Raw genomic sequence first — 24,624 nt, forward strand, 5'->3', positions numbered from 1 at the left:
GACACCCAAACTTTTTACGGCGTGTTGCATTTGTTCACCCTATACTGTCAGCTTTAGTATCTCCTGATGTTAAGATCGAACCAGTTAACTGGAACCAACCGAAAAAGGCCCGCGAACATGAAAGAAGGAGTTTCACGCTTCTTGTGAGACAAGAGGCCGTTAAATCCTTTTTAATTAGTTGTCTCTTTTAGGTTGTTCCTTGTTTTTTTTTTCGGACGATAAAATATGATCCTTTCCCTCCTGCTATATGATTTAGATGCAGCAGCTCCTTTGTATTTAATCCTTTAAGTAAACAAATTACTCGAAAGCCTCTTACGGTATTGTCGAAAAATATAAACAAAGGAATGTACCATGTGTTAATAACTCTTTGACAGTCAAGCTTAAGTACATAGCAATCTTAAATTCACCTACCTGAAAAACTCTGCTGACAATTCACCAATATTTCAGACACTTGAAATGTAGTATACTAAAAAAGCCTTACCTGAGGCAGACCAAGAAAAGCATTTGGCTTTTTTTTTTTTTTAAAAAACAATAAGTTCTACTTCACCTCAATATATAGCACAACCAAGCACCTGCCTCTTGAAAATAAGTCACCTGGTCTAGTGTTTAATTTTTCATCGTCTTCTTAAAAGGCAGCCACTTTAAAAACAATGGGTGATTTCCATCTGGGTCAAACGTTAGGTAATCTCGACCAACGTTGGTTTCGTTTCGTCACGACATGGCAAAGTTTCTGGATTTAAATTTTTTTTAACACAATATTTATATTCTTAAGTATAAGTCAAGTAACTGCGAACGAGGAGCGGTTTCTAGACGAAGAGAAATATGACAATTATATTACAATTTTGCACGCCCCTTTTTGATTAGTATAGTCTTTGTTTTCGTCTCTGTTACTCTTTTTTACCAATACCCAGACCAGGCGCGGCAGAGGGGAGAGTGGTTCACGCAGTTAAAAATTGTTAAACTTTTTCGCAAATTTTCTACCGATTTGATTACTTTTAGTTCATTTTTGGTGGCTTTCTACAGTTCCGGACGTATTCGAAAAATCAAGGAATCCAACTGATGTTGGATCCAAGATGGTGGCTGTTTGGATATGATGACGTAACTACCACGTGATACGACGTCATCCTCCCATACTGCTAATTTAAAGGATACCTTTTTGGTAGTACAATATACCCTCCAAAATATGTAACAGGGGGCGGCAATAAAAAAATGCCGGCAATCCAGGTAGGCGGTTCCTCGTGGGCTTTGCTGCTAGCTTTGTGCGTTCGCGCAAAAATTGCTCAAAAATTGCTTAAACCGCCAAGCTATGCACAGCATGAAAACCTAACATTCCTGCCCTGTTAAGTTCGCGCAACGCTGTCGTAAATTTCTCATTTAAGCAACTTTACGTTTACGCTGCCTTTACGTTCTTTTTTGTGAGATGAGCTTTACTTTAGCTATACGCTTGTGTTTATAGCTCTTGCGTATAGCAATCAGGCGGAATAAACGCTAATTATACATAAGGTATAACAAGAGAGCACAAAGAGAGTTAATTCCCTATATTCTTGGTTTTCCTGTGACGTAGTCATATTATAAAATTAAAAATTATCTTGGAACTAGACGTTTTACAACGTTCTAGCTCGGCAGGGTTCTTCGTTTTGTAATAGGGCAGGTTTGAATTTCCGAGCTTTTACGTTGAGTGATATTAAATGGTGGCCAGATAACCGGGCCGAGAAGGGTGTCGTGTGGGTCAAAAGATGCGTTATCGCTTTAGTTTTTGCTAACTGAACAATTCTTGCACTAGAGGAAGTAGTAATTTCAATGTGTCGGAGCTCTATAGGAATAACATCTCGTTCCAATAGCAAAACTCAGTGACAGATGTTTCCGCGCCATATTTGTGCCTCTCCGAGGGGCACAAATATGGCGTCTCCATACAAGGCTCTATAAATTTGGGTGAAACACTTTTCCGAATAACGCGCTAATGAAAAACTGCAGAAACCTAATTCTTTGCGAGCTTGTTTATATATCATTCATCTATCATATCCCAGATTCTTGACTTTATTTACTGAATGTTCAGCGTGTGGTTTTACTATTTTCTGCTTAATTTTAACAAACTATACCCAAAAAGCGTCACAAATGTTTCCAAGATTGTAAAAATTACGTACGCAATAAATCAGGAACTTTTCAAAAGACGATTGTGCAAGGAAAATGTTTGGAGAAACGTCAACAGTGCGCCAGGGGTTAAATCGGAGATTAATCCTTTCATCTCTCATCCTCTCTTTGTAATAAAAGTGACTTACTTGTAGAGGTTTATTTCAACCGCTAACACGTAATCCAGTCATTTGATTTCGTTTGATATTCATATGATTTTATTATTAATTTTACTATATTTAGCGAAGCACTACACCCGTCATTACAATATATCGATGTAGCTTCTTTAGTTTTTTTAAATATTTTTTGGTTGATTGATTGATTGATTCCCTCGCGTGTCGGTTCTATACTTATTTTCACGTTCTTCACTTCAAATTTTTGATGGGTATGTCTAACTGAAAGCGGTGTTTACATATGTGAAATGAACATTCTAAATACTGTCCCACACGGGGATGAAACGTCTGTGGCATACAAAATTAAACTCGTATCTTCAATAATCGTTCCACCGACCTTGCAAAATGAAAACATCGATCCCTCGAAAATATATCCTGGACGGTCCGAACGGATTTGCTGGAATTTCAGTTATCAGTAGAAGTTTCGATGATTTCTCAGCTATGACATGACATTTCAGCTATTTCTAAGCTATGAGTAAATTTTCAGATCGAAAAACTCAGCCATCAGTCAGAAAAAAAAAACGTCAGGTCTCCGCAGACGGTTACAATTAAGATGGCCGAACACAGTTTTCGCGCGCGCTTTTGCTGATGCAATTCAGCGCGCGCACAAGGATTTCAAAAAGCAAACATGCCGTCAATAGAGCGATCATTTTATTTGCTCAACACCCGCAGTATCTGTGCTATTTTTCTCTATAACTGAATGCAGTGTATTGATGGCTTTAGATGCAAAGAACTCAGCAATTCTCAGCTTTTTCTTTGTTACCGAAAGAACCCAGTTAAATGCAGCGCATGCGTAGTAAGTCAAAAAATTGCGATTGAATGAAAATTGCACTCTCGGAAATACGCCTATTTCTCGAGAACCACCCATTAGAATTTCACGAAATTTGGCACAAAAATACTTTAGGAAATAGGTAACTGGATTATTGAAAATAACTGAACTCTAACAAAGGAAACTCTAGATATTCCAGTAAACCTTCAACAAGGGATAATAAAAGATCTCTCTGTTAAATTATTAGCAAAATGGTGTTAACTTGTGAGATTCGTTACAAGCTTGGTGTATGCAAATTATAAAGAAAATGTAATGACTCGATTTTCTACAAATAAGTAAAACCGATTTTAAAGGCCTGTTTATTTTTGTTCGTGTTGTCATGGCAACGGCACATACGTCAGCTTCACCATCGAAAAAACCAAATTTTTATGTTGTTAACTTGCTTGCTGCCATTTTGGGCGTCCGAGAGATCAAGGGTTTTAGAGAAAAAGGTGAGTGAAACACAGGTATCAAAAACTGTGTTCAGCCACCTTAATTAGAAAATAGAACAAAGAAAACACACGCTTTGATTGGTTAAAAAGCGTATTTCTGCAAATTTATAGAAACACAGAAAAGTTGTCTTAGTAACTTTGTTCTTTTATTTTCTTTTGGCTGTTTTCTAAATGATATACCAAACATTTTCTTCGTGTTTCTATCGACTTATTGAAACATTCGTGAAAGTTTGGGAGAACTCGAAAAATCTGTAAAAACACTTGCCTATCTGCGCATGTTTCCGTAACATTTCTTTTTCTTCCGAACTTCCACTCGTGTTACTATAACTCGATGATCAGCTAAAACCCGTTTAGATCTCTCCTTAAAAGGAAAGCCAGTTTCAAATTCTTCTTTAGATGAATTTCAAAGTTAGGCCGAATATAATGTTCACGTGCACATTAAATTGAAATAAATAACGAATTATAGCTCGGAATAAACCAACGATTTTACAACATAATTTAAGTTGACAGGTTACATAACCGGGCAATTTTTTCCTTCCTTGTACGGGTTTCCGCCCGCAGGAATCCCTTGAAGAAGGCAATCGTCCCGAGCATTTTCTAAACAGTAGTTCATTATTTCCTCGGCTGATCTGGATACTTTCATCCGCTGCATTTTGGCTTGTACGCGAAGGAGATCTACAGTTTCTTTCAGAGCTGATTTCTTTGCAGGTATTGTGCAAGAGTTCTGTTTTGATGGAGAAGACATCGAGTCGGAGTTTCCTTTGAATTTCGTTCTGTAGATAAAATAGAAACAGTGTAGTAAGATTATGTTGGTACAAGAGAGGATGGAAAATACGAGAGTTAGCCCCCACCCCCCCTCCCTCTTATAACCCCCCCGTCCACACTACGCTTGAGAGATTTCAAAACGCAGCTTTATATCTACAGTTAAGCCTACCGTCCACACCAATCCGTCGCGTAAACGGAGCGTTTCGTAAACGCTCTTCAAACCGGAGGAATCTGAAAACGCCGGGTTTTCGTTTTCTTGTGGACGGAAAATAGGGTGAAAACGGAGCTTTTTGAAAACGATGGCGTCACGATAATCACGTGATTTCCCTAGCCGAGTTTTCCTCAAACACAAATCCAAAATGGCCAGTGATTGTGGGGTTTTCAATTTCCTCTGCTGGAGTGTGGATGGAAAACACTTGATGCGTTTTCAGAGTGAAACCGCCTTTCTCAATCCCAAGTTATTTTTAGACATGGTACCCAGTGTCCCCGGGAATACTGCTACTACGCGCTTTACATGGATGATAACGTCATATTGGGGGATAAAAATGCTTGTAAAACTGTTTGGGTTCTCCAGGCGAGGAACAGTCTGGGCATCTGATGAAAGGAAACGCGAAATTCGTACATTTCCGCGCCGGATTTGCTCTGAAAAGCAAAGCAGTGTTTCGCCATAATGGTTTTCATTGACTTTCACATTTCTGCCTGGTGTGAAACATGTAAAAAGCTTTTTGCCATCAATTAAGGTTTTAAAATCTTGATGGCGTCGCGTGTGCGATTAAAACGTTTTATTGAAATCCGCAAATGTACCGATAACATCTCGCCCATCTGCTTCGTTCTCACAATTTGACAATTTGATCAAAACACCTGGTAAATCAAGGCTATTGTTTAACAATCTTAATTTGTATTTGAATTGATGTGTTACAACAATGCTGATTTAAGTATTTGATTCTTTTGTAAAAAAATGCTGTAATGCATGTTGATTGAAAACACAAAGAAACGAAAACCCCTCAATCTGCCTTGTTATGACCAAGTTGTTGAATAAACTTCTCCTTACAATGAAAATATTATGTCAAACAAACCGTTGATAAGAGTAAAGATAAGCACCGGTAAGGACAGCATTATCCTTCTGTAACATCATAAATGGAAATGTATGGCGACTTATTTAATTTTATGGAAGTATTTAAAAAAAGATATTTTGAGAGCTTGACAGAGCCAAAATTCGATTTAACAAATCGAATGCGTTTTAGCGTTGTCTGTACTGTTATCGACAACGATATGGGTCACCACAGTGGTCAAAATGAACCACAATATCAACGTCAAAAAAATGGGTTTTTTTTTAGAGCGTGACCAAGAGCGTGACACATTGACGCGAGCAGCGTTGTCTGGACCCTTATCGATAACAACAAATTAGCCAATCAGATTGCGAGATTAGTAGCAATTGCGGTAAAAATATCTTTTGTCCATCGTCGTATAGTTGCTACTTTTTATAGCTGAGTAAGATTTTACTTGGTTGAGCAGGAACACTCAATCACATACTACAGCAACAACCAATCCGACGACAAAAAAAGCAACAAAGACGACGTCGAAGAAAAAACAACATCGGCGAAAACGACGACGACGACGAAAAAGTTAACAACGACGATGATGGTGACGAAACGAAAATAACAACGACAACGACGAGCCAACGACAACGACAACGACGAGAAAATAGCAACAACAACGACGATTATGACGAAAAGAAAACAACAGCGACAACGACGAGGCAACAAAAACAACAACAATGACAATGACGTTGATGACGAGAAAATAACAAAAACGACAACGACGAGGCAACAAAAACAACAGCAATGAAAATGACGGACTTTAGATTTGAGTATGAGTGGGAGATCGAGTACGAGAACGATTTTTCAATTCTAGTTTCCAGGCTTCGCATTATCACATCACATACCCATTTCATCCCATGAGCTACCCTCTCTACCTAAAACCATCATGAAGAACTAGGACTCTGGAAACGTCACTGGTTTGAAATCGAAAATCGTACTCGTACTTAATCTCCTACTCGTGGTCCAATCTAAAGCTCTATAACAACAACGATAACGACCAGGCAACAAAGGCAACGGCAATGACGATGATGATGGGAAAATAACAGCAACGACGATGACGGCGACGTCACCAAACCTACAAAAACAAGGATGAAAAACAACAACAACGATGACAACGACGACAAGTTAGTAACAACCTCGACAATAACAACAATGGCGACTCAGAAACGGTAACCACATTTTTTGTCCTTAGGTCAAAATATAAATTAAATGTCCCTGCTGATTGCGTTATATTTCTTGTGTTTTTCGTTCTTAACACTTTGTAGTTCATCAAGACAAAACCGAGAAGGTGACAATCTTCTTATGCTTCTTAGTATCTTAAATTCGCAAGGAGAGATTTGAAGCTTATCAATTGCGAACATTTCATGTTTCACTCGATTTAGATAACTGGTCAGCGGTTAACATAGACGTACACTTGAATTTTTTGACATTTAATTTTTTTCCACGTTATTTATATTCTTCATGGGTTTTTAGGTAAAAGTTACTTTTTTTATTGCCGGAGTTATAAGGTCTAGGAGATCCGCTAAAACCGGCGCGTGCCATCTATAAAGCAATGACAATATTAAAATATGCTCGAGTTTATTACCCCATTTACTTGTACGAAACTTGATGTTATCAGTATGGTCGTACAAAGATCTTTGACTTCGTTTCATTTGAATAAAAGGATTTCTGTACGTCAGGAGATAGCGTACAAAAAGTAATAAAGCCTTAATTTTTAACAGAAAACGAAGTTCAAGGAAAGACAGTTTTTCTTACCAATGAATAACAACCAACTATTTAATTTCGTCGCTAGCTTTGAAACATTAGTACAGAAAGCAATTGATTCAAGGGGTTCTTTCTTTCAAACAACAAAATCACGCACAGTAGAGAGCAATATATATCTCTGTAATTGATAACTGAAAACGTTTTAGTATTTACTTGTCCTCATGCATGCAGCGTTCATATTGACACAAAGAAGTAAATAATAGAATCGCACTACCTTCCAAAAGGAAGGAAAAAAAGAGAAATACGAAAACGCCTCATGAAAAAGCTGAGACCCACGCAAGTCACGCAAAAACATGGGCTGGAAGTTCGTCTTTTTAAGAAAGTTTCGCTTGTTATTAATTTTCTTTGGAGAGATATATTTTAAATAATACTTCACTGACCATTAACAGCGATGGAAGTGTTTGGAAATGGAGCGCAATCGAAATGAAAGAAAAAAATTTACGTAATTCCTTACACTAAAACGAATGAAGACATGCACTTAACCCGACGGCGGTTTTTTTATGAATTTGAGATAAGAAAAATGAAACATATATGAAAGAAAAGAAAAAAAATCATTTTCATTCATTACCTTTCGGAATATCCTCAAATGTTCGTTGTCTTGTGCGATTCTTTCTCGAATCGTTTCAGCTGCGGTCAGTTTCCTTGTTTACCAATAAAATTCTTCACCTTTAAATATTCCGTTTGGCCTTCTTTCCAAGATATTTTTTACACGCGGTAAAGTCCTTCGTGGGTAAAACAAAATCGGTGTTTCTATGGATCTCTTTTCCTCCCAAAATTGATAAATTTGCTCAGTCTGAAAAGAAGGAAATCTTGCTGTGATAGCTTCCAGCTGTAAATTATTATGTTCGCGTTTCGTGAAAGTAGACTCTACAAGCGGACCGCTCTATTGATCTCGCGATTGACCATTGCGATCCACTCGTTCCACGCCACGGATCGCTTCTTTTTGAATTGCAGGGCCTCGTCTACCGTTGTTTCATCACAGGTTTCCTCTCGCTGTAGTTTTGAATATGTAAATACAGCACGTATTCTAAGACGCTCAACAGCTAAGCTAGCAGTCGGTAACGCGGGCGATTAGATCGCTCTTCTTTGAAAGCATTTAAAATACTCCCTCGCACAGGTCGATCGTTTAACGCGCTTTTCAGAAGACTATGTGGTCACAATTCTAAATTTATTTTACGTAAGCTTGTTTGAGAGTGCATATTAATATAGAAGGTGGCTATCTAGCTTGTTAGATTTGCATATGAACTGTCAGCAAAGACAAAAAAACTGAAATGATCGGCGATTAATTCATGAAGACAATCACCGTTTTAAGGCTAGAGGCGAGAAAACGTTTCTAGTTCTTGTCTTGCCAAAAAACTGCGATTAGGTAGATGACTTTCAAATGAAAAATGTTCACTTAATGGAATGAATTACGCGAATGTTATCCTAAAGCATCAAAAAATTTGAGGCCATCAAAGATAACTCTCGCCAACGCACCTTGGCAAATACAGATGGTTTGCTCCCTCCAATTGTTGTCCTCGCGGTCCGGGTATTTTCACAACAAAGACACCGCCAAAAGAGATTGGTACATGCTAAATGGGATATAAAGAGAGGAAAATGTTCAAGAGTTAAAAAAAAAACCCGTTCATTAGCTCTTAGAACATCACGATCTTAGTTTGCCCACGTTCAGAATCAATCGAACGCAAGTTTTCCCATTAGTATAAGTTACTGCCAGTGGTTGCCCGCTGACAGCGTTTGTGAATAATTCACCCCAACCAAGAAAACAAACAAAGCTCGCCAAGAATTACAATGAAGCAGCCATTGCCATGACTTTTTGAAGTAATACAACGCGTTTCAACGATTTCATAACATGTAATCGCCAACTAATATAGCAAACGAGTTCGGTTATTAATATTTTTTACTGTTTGCGTTCGCATTTCAGCATAAATATCACATAGGTAAAATTGAGAAAGCGAATATACACATGAACAAAAAGGGGGTTTACGAGGCCTGATCGATCAATCTAAATTTCTTCCAAAAAAAAATAAAGTAAAATAAAGAAAACGAAACAACAAAACAACAACAACAACAACAAAAAACAAACAAAGAAAGAAAGAAAGAAAGAAAGAAAGAAAGAAAGAAAGAAAGAAAAAAATATCATGTGAATCAAAAGTTTTCAACTTTTCTTATTTCCATGGTTTATTAGCCCAAATCAAATATTATACTCTTCATTGAAACATTGTTATTGAAAGAATATTTAAGAAATACAGGGACAGGTGATTCAGACAGGTTAATAATAAAGTCTACCAAACTTTTGCCAATTAACTTGATGTTTGACAGTGTGTGTTAAAATTCAGTATTCCGTGAATTTTAATTAATTAATATATATTCTCCACCCAGAGCACCTCCTCCGTCTTGAACAACATTGTATTGCTCTGGGCTCGAGAACGTTAAGCGAGAAATTAACAATCTCGCTCCTGGAGCCCGCGCTCCAGCGGCGACCGAATACCAGACGCTAAATATGCCATTTTCGAGTTACCGTGTGCCTCTCTTTCAGAACGAGTCTTCGAGTAAACCTTTCATATAAAATTGAGTTTGATTTGCACGAAAATGAACCCGTAGGCCGAGCACATTTAAATATGAATGGTTTCGCACGGACTCGTTTTGAGATAAAGGCACAAGATAACTCGAAAATGGGCTATTCAGCAACCGGAACCAGAAAACCAGAAAACCCTGGTTCCGGTTTCATGTATAGCGCGCAAGCCTTAAAGTTCATTAACAGTTTTTGATCGTTCGGGAGAGGGTTACTAACTTCAACATTAACGCTGATTTCTCACAGGTCTCGATTTCTTTCCAAGCAAAAAGATCGAGCTCATTGTATTGGGAACGAGAGTGCGAAATTTGATTTGCGAGGGAGCTTTGCGCATGCTCGGAGTTATATATACTCACTATTCAAATACACGAACTGTCACTCTTCTAAATTAACTGCGACATTCAATTGACCTTACAAAATTCAAGTTGATAGCCGGTCAATAAATAAAGTGTTTCTGGCATCCAGATTGTCATCTTAATAGTTTCTTGTACTTTTTTTGTCGTAGCAACATTTTTCAGGATTCACGCGGGAAGAAGCTTGAATGAAATCCTCCGTAGGAAAAAAGATGGCGACTGGTACATTTACTCACAGTTCTTAGCGCACGACAACTTTAAAAACGTTTATAAAAACGTACAGAAACGTTATAAAATCTTCAAACCCAGGCTGCTCAATGTCCTTTGTACAGGGACAAATATTCTAAACACTTGGCTTTCTTAGTGCCTTATAGGCTGTATTAGGTTCGCAAGGCATTGTGGTAAAACGTACAGCCGCCATCTTTTTTTCCTACGGTGGATTGTGGCAATGGGCCCCATTGCCACAATCCACCGTAGGAAAAAAAGATGGCGGCTGAATTAAACTTGGCAGTAATTCCAGAGGGTAACCTGTGATGCACCTCTGTTTCCAGTGTTTCATGACAGGTCACAGTTTGCTCTGAGGACCGAATACCGGTGGTCGAGGTGAAGGCGATAAAAAATTAAGTAAAAAGAGACTTGAAGCCTAAAATGTTAAATAAATAGGGCAAGGATGTCTGGGACTCGATAACATCGTCTACACATTAATTCAGGTGAGTACATTCAGGCAATGTGTTTTGCGAGTAATCTATTTATGTGTTGTTCAAATTCGGTAACTTTAGAAGACAAAACAAATAACAGATTAAGTAACCATCACCTGGCAGCTCATTTTACCGCTTAAGAGTGCTTGAAGTCTAAACAAGGAAAATGAAAGCGGTTTTGTTGATCGTTCGATTGGTTGGAAAACCAAACCATGTTATATGGAAGAATGTCGAATGAACTGAACCACGATTTCACTGTATTTCTAGCTGGGGAAAAAGTTTTACTCTAAGATTGTGTTCTATCTTTTTATTCATTTTCCATTGTTCGTGTCATAAGTTTGTTAAGTTTCGTTTCCGTCTTGCCAAGCGTGAAGCGGTGGCTGTATGCAAGAGGCTGATCCTGATGTCAAAATATAATTGAGCAGATACAGTACGACTACTAACAGGTTTTCTCTGCATACAACAGAACTGAAGTAGAGATATCGGGGAGTCGAGGAGTATAAAATGCAAGATTAAACCATTCTAATGATTTTTTTGTCGCAGGAAACGTCCATGAGTTGAAGTGTAAATTAGTATTGATGGTCAACTTTATTTCTCAGGGCTGCCTCAATGATAAAACTCATAGGAAGATTTGCTCTGATCTCCTAGATTAAAAGTGCTGAAATGTTTCTTATACTGAGACCATGGTCAACCACTTTTAGCACTAGCATCGATCAATTAAAGCGTATTATTTCTCCACAGAGAAATAACAGTTTCAAAACGTTTTAGACGTTACCAGTTGCACGTAGTAATTGCTTGTTGAGACTTACTTGTTATAACGTTTTCGTGGCCAATTCAGATCGAGCTCATCCTTCAACAGGCATTACGCCAAAGTGAACGGGTATTACCCTAGAGTCTGGGAGTTGGTTGCTCCGGGATACACTGTAGGGGAAAATTCAAATCCTCTGCTTGAATAGTTTCAAATTAAATATCGTAGGTTTGTACAGTTGAAACCTCTTGACGCGGACACCAAAATGGCAGATCTGATTGTCCCTATCATGAAGGTGGTTGTATTATAGAAGAACAGATGATATGAATTCTTGTTTCGCTGGGTTGAAGTTAACTGTCCTCAATATAGAGGTGTCCGTATTGTAGAGGTGTTCGTAAGAAGCGGTTTGATTACAGGTGCTTGTTTTTAAAATAAAGGAGGGCGTGTACTTCATTGTAAATACAGGTAACTATGTCAAAACTTCGCGACCCCACTGAAACGAAATGATCCCTGATACGGGTATAACGAACCATGTTATTCCTCCACAAAACAACGATTCAGTAGTGCTTGCCCAAATAATCTTTCAGTTTACGATGGATTACCTTTACTATTTTAGTAGAAGTAAAAACCTTTTTTTTCTGTGTGCGGAGGTTCATTGTTCGTATGTAACTGGCTACCTGCAAAATAACACTAAACGCAAGTGCGTCTTAGGTTGTTTTGGTTTGTAAACAGAGTGCAATGTTAAATGGTCAGCAGGAAGATTGTGAGTTCTAAAATGTCGGCGTCGTTTTATGTATTCAACCGTGTGAAACGACTAGGGGTTTTTTAACTCGATTTTATTATTATTGTTATTATTATTATTATTATTATTATTATTATTATTATTTTCTACTCCATATCCTCCTCCCCCCGTCGATGGAATGCTAGTCCTTCTCAGGGTGCGATAAACAACAACACTAAATTCACCGGGCCAATTTGCGCAGAGACACTTCGAGAGTAAAGTGTCTTGCAGCCCAAGAACATGACAAAATGACCACGGCCAGGGCTTGAACGTAACTTTAAATGCTACATCTCGAGTCCAAAGCGCTTGCTATGAAGCAACTGCGGTTGCTTACATTATGATATTAAGATTTTATATTTTTTTCTGCTTAATAACTATATAAATTCAAGGCAGAATTTATTTTTCCAGTTAGAGGAATTTGTACATTATATTGACCGTGAAACTTAACGTGAAACTTAACCATCACAGTGACGTTTTTTAGGGAGGGATGATTCAACCCTTCAAGAGATATCTTGTCCTTTCAATTGCTCTTCTGATCTCATTGTCCCCTGGAATATCAACGACAACAGTGCCAAGTACGCTGACCTCTAATGTATGTAAGTACAATTATGATGGAAAGTTAGTATGTGTTAGTGTGTGTTAGTATACGTTTTGTCAAAATTCTGATAATTTCCCTCGCCCAAAGGCTCGGGAAATTATCAGAATTTTGACAAAACGCAAGTGAAACTATTTCCTAATTTCACGAGAAAACCATTTGATTACATTTTAATACCGTGGGTGACAAATTAGCCGCTGAAGGGGAACTCGACTGGTTGTCTCGTTAAAGTGGTCGTCGCTCGTCTTCGTTCCCGGAGTCGTAGGCTTCAACGCTTTGTTCTTGTCGATGGCCAGTTATTGTTATTATTTCGGATTTTGGAACTCCCCTGGCCTTCAGCTTTCTGACGACTGTTTTCCAGACTGAGTGGTTGGATAATCTGTTTTAGGGACCCCGGTTCGTAATCGGTTCCGTCTTGTTTACACACGAAGACGTAAAACCGCTCGAGTACTACCATATCCGACTGCTCAGGAAGAATCATCTCCAGGTATCTCTCAAGGCTATTTTCGTCACACCACTTCTCAAAAACCCTCACCCAGTTAATTGTGCTCTTTCGCATATTTCAGTTTTCTACCGCTTCTTTTAATTCCGTAACTTCTTGAATGGTCACCGTCTTAAATCTCGACGCCATCTTGGCACAGATCGAGATAAAAGAGATGTTGCCGTAGAAATTTTGTGATTTCACGTGTGAAATTATGAATTAACGCTGAAATTTCGGGCCAAAATTAAGGAGTAATTTGTCACCCATGATATTACCTCTAGACATTACCTGTGGTTTAAACTTCATTTCTTCACAATGGAAACAACTATAATCCACGAGATAGTTTCCTCTTGTGCGATTGGCCAAATCATGTCACATGATGTCCTTTTGCTTTTAATATCTATTCTTAACGTTCATCTCAACTCATTTGTACAATTGGACAGGGTAGAGAAAATATTTGGAATGAGTGGTTACAAAACAGGATTTTCTAAAAAACCAGGATCTCAAGACTGTGTCGTTTCAGAGAATGTTAGCATTTCTCAATACTAGGGAGTTAATTGCCATGATGGTGGAGGCCTCAATTGTACAAGATAACAAACGCGATAGGTTCTATACGGTTTTTTTTTTTTCAAGAATGAGCGTAGAAACTCATACTATTCGGCCCCAAAATGTCGGTGGTTGGCAGTAAGACATTTTCGAATTACCTTAATCCTTTTTTTAAAGCGAGTCTTGGTGCCCATCCTTTCATATGAAAATGAAATTTCATTCACATGCAAATTAAACTTTTTTTCATATGTATGATTTCGCTTTGATAGAGAGGCTATCAAAGCCTGGATACTCGGAAATGGGCTATTCTCATGGCCCACGAAAGTAGTGGTCTCCTTTCGTCTTCCCATAGTTTTCTATTCCTCGCTGTAGTTGTGAATCTTGCGTGTCTAAATCACCCAACTGAGCTGTGCTGGCTGGGACTTCTGTCCCTGGCAGTTCTAACCATGCCAGATTGGTCGAAGGGTATAGCACAGACAAAGAACAGCCCCTAGTCCCCTGGGATGGGGGTTGGTCAGTGGACTAATAACCCGCTCCCGGAAAACCTGCTTATTACAAAAACCGCCAACATTACAGCTGTAATGAAGAAAACATCTACATTTTACAGTTGGACTGGCCCGCGAATACCACACTAGTCTAGGCGGGCCAGTCTATCAATAGAATTCATTAGAAATGAACATTGTTCACTTTTGTTACGAATTCTGATTTATTTTTCTTGCTATGTGTAAACCTCTTTTCCACTTTAGGACTAAATTTATACAGAAAGGTAAGAGATCATAATCTCTTGCCATCATTTATCCTCCCTAGTTTCTATTTTTCTAGATGATCTTAGAGAACATAAAAGAACTGGGTACAGACTGGGGGTAGATGCACATGCCGACCCCAAAAACAACGCCTCAGTAAAAACAATGATTGTCTTCTGGCTACTGACAGTGTCAAGCTACTAATTCTGGTTATTTTGTCCCTCAGCGGATAAGGAGATGTGCTTTGATGTCGAGAAGGAACGTTGTGAAAATTTCGAATTCTACTGTGGAACACGGTCTAAATATATGAGCAACTACTGCAAGCTGACATGCAAGATGTGTGTACCAGGTCAGCCCCCCCCCCTCCCCCTACACGAATGATGTCCTCGATACACGAAAGCTGCTAGATTTATTGCAGCTCTAAAACAATACCCGGAAGCTTTTTTCCATTATCGAGCTATTGGTAAATCGGTTTTTAATTCACTTTCCTTTTCGTATAGCAAAAGTGGTTTCGATTAGTAATCGAAACCACTTTTAAAGAGTTGTTCCATGGATCCATTTTCTCTATGTATGCTCTGAGTACAATCAAGTCCTGATCAGTAGCGTACTATTGAGCATTTGTTGTAATATTTTGTTTCAACCTCTAGGCATCTATTAGTCTCGTGCATAATTTGATACTTACGACTGCGTAACTCTGAAGGGAACTTACTTTTCTGTTATGTGCCACTGGCCTTTCAAAGCCCCTCCCTCATTATAGTCTATTCTGTGACTAATTATAGATCTCAAATTAGTCGCGAAATACCGTAGCACGGAAGTTTTGGTGGACTTTTTATGGCCAATTGTGATTTCAAGAACGGAAAGTTTTTGTAAATTATTTACCGCGAATCTTCCCATTTTTAAATCCGGCTACTTGCCAGAATTTTCCTACTCCCAAACTCCAGAAAATGAGCGACCCCATTCTAGTGATTTCTATTGAAAATGCAACCCCATTATAATCAATCGAATCGTGAAAATTCGACCCCATCCAGTGGCACATCCATATTAGCCTATTGATAGGAAGTAAACCGCCCCTGTCCCACTGCGTACGTTGTTCCCCTTCGAGTAATTTCTTTGTCACTCCCACTTCAAAATGGTGGCGGTGAATGCTTTTTTTTCGGAAAAAATCCGAAATATAACAGTCCATTAAGCTGATTCAAGGGCCCCCATGACTAACTAATATTGTGGCTAATCTCTTAGGTGATCCAGTGATTGACTTATCAAGTAAATGCGGTGTAGAATTGGACAAACGTCAGGAAACCCTGTGCGTAATAAAAGAATGGGTCACCGTTTGTCCTCACAGCTGCAGAGGTACTTAAAGCTAATGGCACAGATTTTATAGGATTCCAAATCAGTATAGCTAGGTGTTTGATTAAGGAAACTGCCCTGACGATGTTCCCGACAATCCTCAAAATTTCCAGCAATACACCGCCAGTTCGACTCCAAAAACGTCCGAATCCACTTTACTTAGCACTCGCCAACAAAACATATTGCGACATTTAATATAAACGTTTAAACTAATCAGTGGGAGCGCACGGCTAAAATTGAACCAATAAAAGCAAAGTCTGTACTTACTCGCGCGCCAGGTGTAAATAGCAAGTTCTTTTTTAAATGTTCTTAACCGTATTCCATATATTCATAAAAGGACGCAACAGGTGCGTTCCTTTGGGATGATCCGGATCAGGATCAATTATCCGATATCAATCCGATCACAAATGAATATATGAAAGATCATATGGTTGAACTAAGGAGAAAGATTTAAGAACATGGTTGATCATCACTCGCCGCTGTGAAATTAAGGCCTGAAAAAAATGCAGCGGCTTGCAGAAAAATAAAGCTTGCCAATTGTCCATTTTCGTATTCTCAGTATTGAACTGGATCTAGCTTGCACCTGACGCTAATGCGGGGAATCTTTTCAATTGCAAATGACCTTAATCTCTTTTTAATGATATTTCCCCGCATGAGCCTCCATTTCAAGCTAGTTTCAGTCCAACACCGAGAATACGAAAATGGCATATTATAAAACGTCGTATTTTTTTGATGTCATTTTCAGAATTCATCTGTGACAACAAAGCGGTAGGTTGTGAAGCAATGGCAATAGACGGCGGCTGTGTGTCAGAACACAAGTACATGACAGAAAACTGCAAGCTGACTTGTGCGATGTGTACACCAGGTATTTAAAACCATGTGGTTTCTTTCATATCGGTCATTTTGTTGTTACAGCCGAGCTCCTTTAAGGTGATTCCACTCAAAAAAAAGGAGTATTTGAACATTTCTTAAACTTTCATCCAGTTGGTAATCATGTTGTATATTAGAAAAATGCAATAAAAAGTAGGAGTCACTGTGCTCGTTTTTGTACAACATAGATGGCCTTTACAGCACCTTTGCAACCTACTAGGTTGTTGTTACTTAACCTTAATTAGCACTAGAAATTCTAAGAAAGCACATATTGAATTAATTTATTAGAGAAGTCAAACAAAATAGACCCTGAACTTACATTTTAAACCATGCCAGTTAAACAGGTCCGGAGTTACGATTACATTACGAATTCTCTTCGTGCGCACATACCCAGTACTACCTAAAGACGTGCCCTTTACAGCATTAAAATAAAAAATGTTTTAAGCAGAATTTTAACCCTTTCTTCAAATCGAGATATACTGTAGATAACCTCGTGTAATTTAAATTCACGCATTAAAAAGCGGGGGTCACCGTGCTCGTTTAAGAGAAAACGAGCATTTATTTCGCTTTCGAGCTTAGCTTGAGGGAAATCTCTTACGTTGTGCACGCGCACGCGCTCGTGTGCGCGCGTTAATGACGCGAAAATCGTGCGCAGTAGGGGTGCGATAGCACGGAATACTGAGGAATCACCTTAAGCGGCCATTCCCCTTCAGGTGGCCACCTATCAAAATTAAGTGGCGCCGTCTTGGTAATGGCAGTCTCACCAAACTCAGTTCAACCTCGTGGTCAAAAAGCTGACTACAGATAAGAATTATTACTACTCCCCTGCATGGTATGCCAGTCCATCGCCTCCGGCCCCCATTAGACGTTTCTGTATTCGCGGCTAGTGCCGCTGCCCCGTTTGCGTACCAAGGCAACGTTGTCGTGGCGGCGAATTGCTTCAAGAGGCAATTTGACGTTACTGACCGATTATATTATTGAGGCACTCCAATTTTCCTTTTCTTGTTAACATACAAATGCACTGGATTTATTCTGCATCTATAGGTGATCCCGTCATGGACCTATCAAGTGAGTGTAATCCCAAACAGGCTCTTTGTAAAGGCGACATGGAATGGCAGAGTATATGTCCTCACACATGTAGCCGATACCTTCAACCACAAGCCGGACCAGGGCAGATAGCTCCGCCACAAAACCCTTATCAACCTCAAGTACCAGTTCAACCCCAGCCGCAACAAGCCGGTGCAGTGGTGCTACAACCACAGCAGCTGGTTCAGCAACAAGTCCAGCCAAATCAACCTCAGGTGCCGCCTCAAGTAGGAACTCAGGTAGGTACGGCCGTTCAGACCTCACAGCCGCAACCGCAGGTGCAGCAGCCTGTAATTCCAACCCTGTCCCAGGTGAGGCCAGCAACGCAACCAGCTTCTCAAGTGACCTCATTGACGCAACCTTTACAACCTCAGCCTCAAATTCAGCAAACAACATCTCAGGTGAACCCAGCAATTCAAACGCCCCAAGTTCAGCCTCAGATTCAACCTACAGTTCCTCAGTTAAGTGCGGTACCCCAGCCTTTACAAGGTCAGCCACAGATTCAGCAGACAGCCCCTCAAGTGACTCCAGTAGGGCAACCCGTTCAACCTCAAATTCAGCAAACAGCTCCTCAAGTGAGCCCAGTAATGCAAACTAATCAGTTACAGCCTCAGACGCAGCCTACTGTGTCTCAAGGGCAGCCTCTTTATGTACAACAGCAGGCACAGCAACCAAATCAGGCGCAATATCCTGCTGGGCAGCTGCAAGCACCCCAGACTTCCTATCCGCCCCAAGTAAACCCAGGTGTGTATGATCCTGTTAAGGGATGATACTTTTTCATGTACAGGACGGGGAAGTATCCGTTTGTTTTGTATAGCGTATCAGAGCGTTTAGAAAAAGTAATCTTAGTTGCGTCTGTTTCAATGTAGTTGTGGAATTACTTTACAAGTTATAGTCTGGGAGCAAATGTCGTAAAATTAAGTCCCGTGGGAATTTCGTGCTGAAAGCAAGCCACCAGTCTAGAAGTGTTCATTAGGGTCTAGTAAACATGAAAAGTTTTGGTAGCAACTCTGCAACTTGCTGGGACGGGTTTTAACGAGGGTTGAAAATCGGACGTGTATGAGCCAAACAATACACTGCAAGGCTGATACTACGTGAAAAACGTTTCGAGACACCAACATGACAAGAACCGATAAAGTAGGATCGCAACAGTGGAGAGCTGTTTCGCCCTTCTTGGGGCTCGTCAGCACTGTGTAGCGAAGATATGTAACGCCAGCCCAACAGCCAACGCACATAAATTGCAAAATGACCCGTTCACTATATCAAGTTCCGTACTTTCATGAGCCAACACGAAAACGAGGCTGGTACATTAAATTCTTTATAAGCTCATCAATTACCATCGGTTAACCACCAAACTTGGCAGATATTCGTAAGTTGGTTATTTAGTAACAACTGCTGATTATGAAGTGGTCACGTGATTTTCTAGCATGAAAACGAGGCTGGAATAGAATATTACATATTACTATATTTAATGTTTGCAAAAGCTTGTCAAACTTACCCAAAATGGGCAGAAATACGCAGTTTGATCATTTAGTGACAGCTGCTGATTATGAGGCGGTCACGTGACCTAGCATGAAAGCGAGGCTGGACCAGAAAAACGCAAATAACCTTTTTTAAATGTTCACAATAGCTTGCCAAACTTTCTCAAAATTAATCCCTCGATGATGCGGTTGCACTGATGATATTCTTATTTGTCACGTGGTCAAATTTCTTGCACAGCAACGAGGCTCTAAACAACCATTCATTTTATGATAAATTTACACGGTAGCAACCTACATAATTAGAAAAGACAAAAAAACAGAACAACTTAAAAAACGGCAGTAGTAAAAATGAAAATGGCCATCTTTTTCACCTTTCGTTGGCGAAGTATTTGTCTAACGACGCTTACCATATCTAATTTAACGAATCATCATCGTCGTCTTCATTCTCAATATCGCTGTCATCATCGTCTCATTCGCCTTGTTGATTCTCACATCCATCATCATCATCGTCGGAACAGCTGCAGAGGTCCGTGTATAGCAGTCCTGCTTTGGGGCACTGACAGTGATTGGTCCCTGCCATCGTTCCTTTGCACATCTGCACTTCACGAGCTGTATCATAGCCTCGGGAACGGGCGAAAGAGTTGTCGTGACAGGGATCTACTCGTTATTTTCCATTGTCCAACCATACCCTCGTGGTGACGGTAAAACAGGATTAGGTACACAGTCATTGTTCCAAACCATCAACTGGTAGTGTGCTCGTAGTATGGCTTGGTGCAGAGCTGCCTTAGTTGGTGGTAATCTGTCAGATTCAGCTTGTCTCTTCTTAAACAACGACCACCTGAGCTCTTTGACAGTTTTTATTGTGGCCTTTGGCTGGTACAGCTGGCAGACGAATTGCTCAATCCCATCAACGGTTTCTTCGTCGAGTTTTTCATCTTTACCCAGATTGGCTAAGGATGTAAGGATCGACTCATTGGCCTCCTCAAATTATTTCCAGCAAGTCTTTTTCCCTTTTCCTGAGAAACTACCCGTGTTATCAGACCCCGTTAAGGCATGGAATGCTAGTAATACGGCTGTCTTGTCCGTCTTGGCTGATCCAAGAGCTTCTAAAATTGGTTGCAACTTGATTGTTCGACGAGTTGTTGCTGATCCAGTTGCAAAATGTGTATTTGGACACAGATGTGCAAAGGAACGGTGCTCGATGAATCGCTGTCAGTGCTGCAAAGCAGGGTTGCTATACACGGACCTCTGCAGCTGTTCCGACGATGATGATGATGGATGTGAGAATCAACAAGGCGAATGAGACGATGATGACAGCGATATTGAGAATGAAGACGATGATGATGTTTCGTTAAATTAGATATGGTAAACGAACTTAGACAAATACTTCGCTAACGAAAGGTGAAAAATATGGCCATTTTCATTTTTACTACTGCTGTTTTTAAGTTGTTGTTGCTTTTTTGACTTTTTTAATTACGTAGGTTGCTACCAGTTTAAATTTATCATAAAATGAATGGTTGCTTAGAGCCTCGTTTCTGTACAGGAAATTTGACCACGTGACAAATAAGAATATCATCAGTGCAACCGCATCATCGAGGGATTAATTTTGAGAAAGTTTGGCAAGCTATTGTGAACATTTAAAAAAGATTATATGCGTTTTTCTGGTCCAGCCTCGCTTTCATGCTAGGTCACGTGACCACCTCATAATCAGCAGCTGTCACTAAATGATCAAACTGCGTATTTCTGCCCATTTTGGGTAAGTTTGACAAGCTTTTGCAAACATTAAATATAGTAATATGTAATATTCTATTCCAGCTTGGTTTTCATGCTAGAAAATCACGTGACCACTTCATAATCAGCATTTGTTACTAAACAATCAACTTACGAATATCTGCCAAGTTTGGTGGTTAACCGATGGTAATTGATGAGCTTATAAAGAATTTAATGTACCAGCCTCGTTTTCATGTTGGCTCATATACGTCCGATTTTCAACCCTCCTTAAAACCCGTCCCAGCAAGTTGCAGAGTTGCCACCAAAACTTTTCATGTTTACTAGACCCTAATGAACACTTTTAGACTGGTGGCTTGCTTTCAGTGCGAAATTCCCACGGGATTACATTTGCTCCGAGACTATTAGAGTAATATGTACACCAGCTTGCTGCACCTGAGAAGGGATTTAAAACGGTCGAAGAAAGCAGTTCGCATCAAGCTGCAACAAAGAGGTTTTGACGTAAGCAACTTGCAGCAGGCACAGCTCTCTCCAGATCAAAACTAACTTTGTCTGCCAAGGATGTGGCAGGGCTGGTCAACACACTGACTTTTCTGAAACTAAGAGCACTTCTGCATAGTCCTTCGGGACAGAGCTCTGTCAACTGCAATGCCTTCTGATGACTAATGAGGTCTAAATAATTCAGATCGGCTTTTTTTGCTATATCGGTGTCATAGTTCAAGTGCTTTACACAACTATCCTGTAGCTCGGTGGCTTGACTCCCGTCGGAGATTACCTGAATTATTACCGTTAAATGTTATCACACAGGCCAAGGGTATCAGCCTATTATTCAGCAGCCCCAGTTTGGAGCAGTTAGACCAATGAAAAAACAGAAAGAAACAAACCCAGCTAAAGGCAGTGCTATCTTCGAAAAGACAAGTAACTCTAAGGAAACGGTCACTAAGGGAAAAGCTAAAAAAGTCAACTTTCTCAGGAAGATGAAAGCTGCTGACGGACGTAAGGCAAAGGACAAAGAAAATACGAGAAAAGGAGAGGACAAGAATAACGATTTAATGCTTTCAGAGAAAATTTATAGTAAGAACAAGAAGCTTCTAACACGTTTAAAAGAGGAGAGCGGATCAGCTGCAGTGAAATACAAAAAGACATAGAGCATCTGATTAAGGTTAGAGACTGGCGTCTGTAATGAGCTGAAGAAAACTAGCGTAAATGACAACATTCTTGCAAAATTGAGAGACTGAAATAAAGCTCATTAATACAATGTAGTTAGGAAACTGTTATTGCAGTTATCAGCGGCGTGACCCACAAACGAGGCGCAAGGGTCAATTTTACTTTGTATTGAAGCTTTCGCCTCGTTTCTACGCCTTTAAAAACAAAAGGATATTTGACCGCAATTTTACTTTTCACTTTATCGGTATCATTCAAGCGAAACGCTTGACCGTTCAGCTTTTATATTTATTGCTTCTTTATTACAGTATTTTTCTCATTATTACCTCCTCGTTTAAATGTTCATATGTACGAGTATGATCCCGATTTAGAGAGTTTTTACATGACGTCACGGCGGCCTTGTTGGTGATCCTAACTATGAAATTTCTACCCTTTGGGAAGCGAGTTCCTTCCTGACGAAATATCATGTTGTTGTTTGGGAACAGCAAAATGACCGCCATGAAGATGGGGACCAGGAATTGGCAGTGGTGAGAGCGCTCACCTCCCGCTAATGTGGCCCGAATTCGATTCCGGCCCGGTTCCATATGTGGGATGAGTTTGTTGTTAGTTCTCGCCTTTCTCCCTCCACAAAATTCAACATCTCCAAATTCCAACTCGACCAGGATAGAGGAGGCGCATGAAAATCAGCTGAGGCTGATGTGTCTCCTCTCTAAATATTTTAATTTAGCTAAAGAGCGCCGCCTATAGCAAGTTTACGTTAAATGTTTTTGTACCTAAGGCTTTGCATCTTCTGAATTAGCAGCTTTTTCCCCGGGTTTCTAAACCATTTCTGAGAGTTTAATTGTACCTCGTCATTTTAGACACTGATCCAGTGAGAAGAAAAACTGAACGAAAAACGAAAAAGGAACGCGAATTAAGAGTTCATATCATGAATGTTCAGTTAAAACTGAGTTAACTTAGACGCCTTTATTTAAAAGTTAAAATCTAATGGTAAAAATTTCAGGGTAATCCCTTCCGGAAGCTTACAAAACACCTATGCTATCAATAGGTGCCCTGAAGCTATTACCAACCATAGATTACACAATAATAGGATATATACAAAAATAGAAACATAAATATAGGAAAGTATATTATAACAAGTACACTTTTCAACAAAAAGGTAAAAGAAAATGGAACCGTTAGTAGCATTAAAAATGCATCATACTAGTAAACTGTTAGGTGTCCGTCTTGTGAGAAGTGTCGCTCTGGAGAAGTTAAAGACAATATTAAATACTATATTCTGCACAAAGCTTAGTTTGTCGCAGACTAAAAATTATTAAATTGTAATATTATCCCAAGTATGAATCTCAACATTTCAAAACAACTAAGTTTGATTTTCACACATTGTGATTCTTGTGCGAGTTTTAAGTACAAATTGGTCTGACCCAATGTACGCATGCGTAGTTCGTGTTTAAGATTGCGAGTTTACAGATTCGCCATGCTTGTTGTTTCTTATAACCGGCAGTAAAATTTAAAAAAAGAAAATGGTTCAACTGTCGATCCTAGGCAGGCTGAAATGATCGAACATTCCAGAAAAACTTTTTTAGAAATACTTTACAACCGGCCAACTAACAGATTTTAGAAGGGCAAGTTATGACGTTCTGACCCCCCGAATATTCCGAAAAAATCCGATTTCCGAACAATCTCGAGTACTGAAAAATACTCATCCGCAACAAAAAGTCAGCCATGGTATTCCACTCATTGGCAGCGCGAGTGGGATTAAAGATCACTTTTATCAATCGTTATAGTTTTCCGAGAGAAATACCAGGCCACCGATTTTATTCATGAGACGACAAAAAATGTTTTCTTTTAGTCAGAGCAGGTTTAAAATTGTATCGAATATTAACGAATTACTGGGTAGTGAGCCCGCAATCATTGTCCATAAAAGATCGTTAATGTTTGACAGTAAACTATTTCACTGGAAAAATTGGCGAAATATTCCACATAAAACTGCGCTTGAAAGGTCGAATTCCTAAGTTCCAGCCACATTTTAACTCATTGTGATAGGGTGAGGCTTTTCATGTGGGTGTATATGGAGTAGGTTAGCTTCATTTCATATCTTGTCGTGCAATCATGGTTTGGGCAATTTTCAACTCTGTAAATTGTCATCTGTTTTCAAAATCAAGAATTGAAAAAAAAAAAAAATGAAAAAAAAAAATGAATAAAATAATCGGTTTATCCAAAAACGACCGCCGCTCTACTT

The 24,624-nt window shown here is 39.4% G+C and overlaps 1 protein-coding gene across 1 annotated transcript; it reads left to right on the top strand.

The window, feature by feature from the left end:
• Window positions 1-10,715: 10,715 nt before the first annotated feature.
• On the top strand, window positions 10,716-23,198 carry LOC145485469 (uncharacterized). The gene is made up of 7 exons (XM_081464133.1): window positions 10,716-10,934; window positions 14,944-15,058; window positions 15,946-16,056; window positions 16,799-16,918; window positions 17,968-18,753; window positions 20,531-20,770; window positions 22,026-23,198. Exons 1-7 carry the CDS (start codon window positions 10,845-10,847, stop codon window positions 22,364-22,366), a joined length of 1,803 nt encoding a protein of 600 aa, XP_081320259.1. The 5' UTR covers window positions 10,716-10,844; the 3' UTR covers window positions 22,367-23,198.
• Window positions 23,199-24,624: the final 1,426 nt, after the last annotated feature.

Source organism: Orbicella franksi, chromosome 4, assembly GCF_964199315.1.
Source record: "Orbicella franksi chromosome 4, jaOrbFran1.1, whole genome shotgun sequence".
In the NCBI taxonomy this organism is placed as follows: Eukaryota; Metazoa; Cnidaria; class Anthozoa; order Scleractinia; family Merulinidae; genus Orbicella; species Orbicella franksi.

Coding starts and splice junctions, on each gene's coding strand:
- LOC145485469 (XM_081464133.1), top strand. CDS start 10,845: ATGTGTTTTGCGAGTAATCTATTTATGTGTTGTTCAAATTCGGTAACT. Junction 10,935..14,943: donor GATTAAGTAACCATCACCTG/GCAGCTCATTTT, acceptor TCAGCGGATAAG/GAGATGTGCTTTGATGTCGA. Junction 20,771..22,025: donor CGACGATGATGATGATGGAT/GTGAGAATCAAC, acceptor GTTATCACACAG/GCCAAGGGTATCAGCCTATT.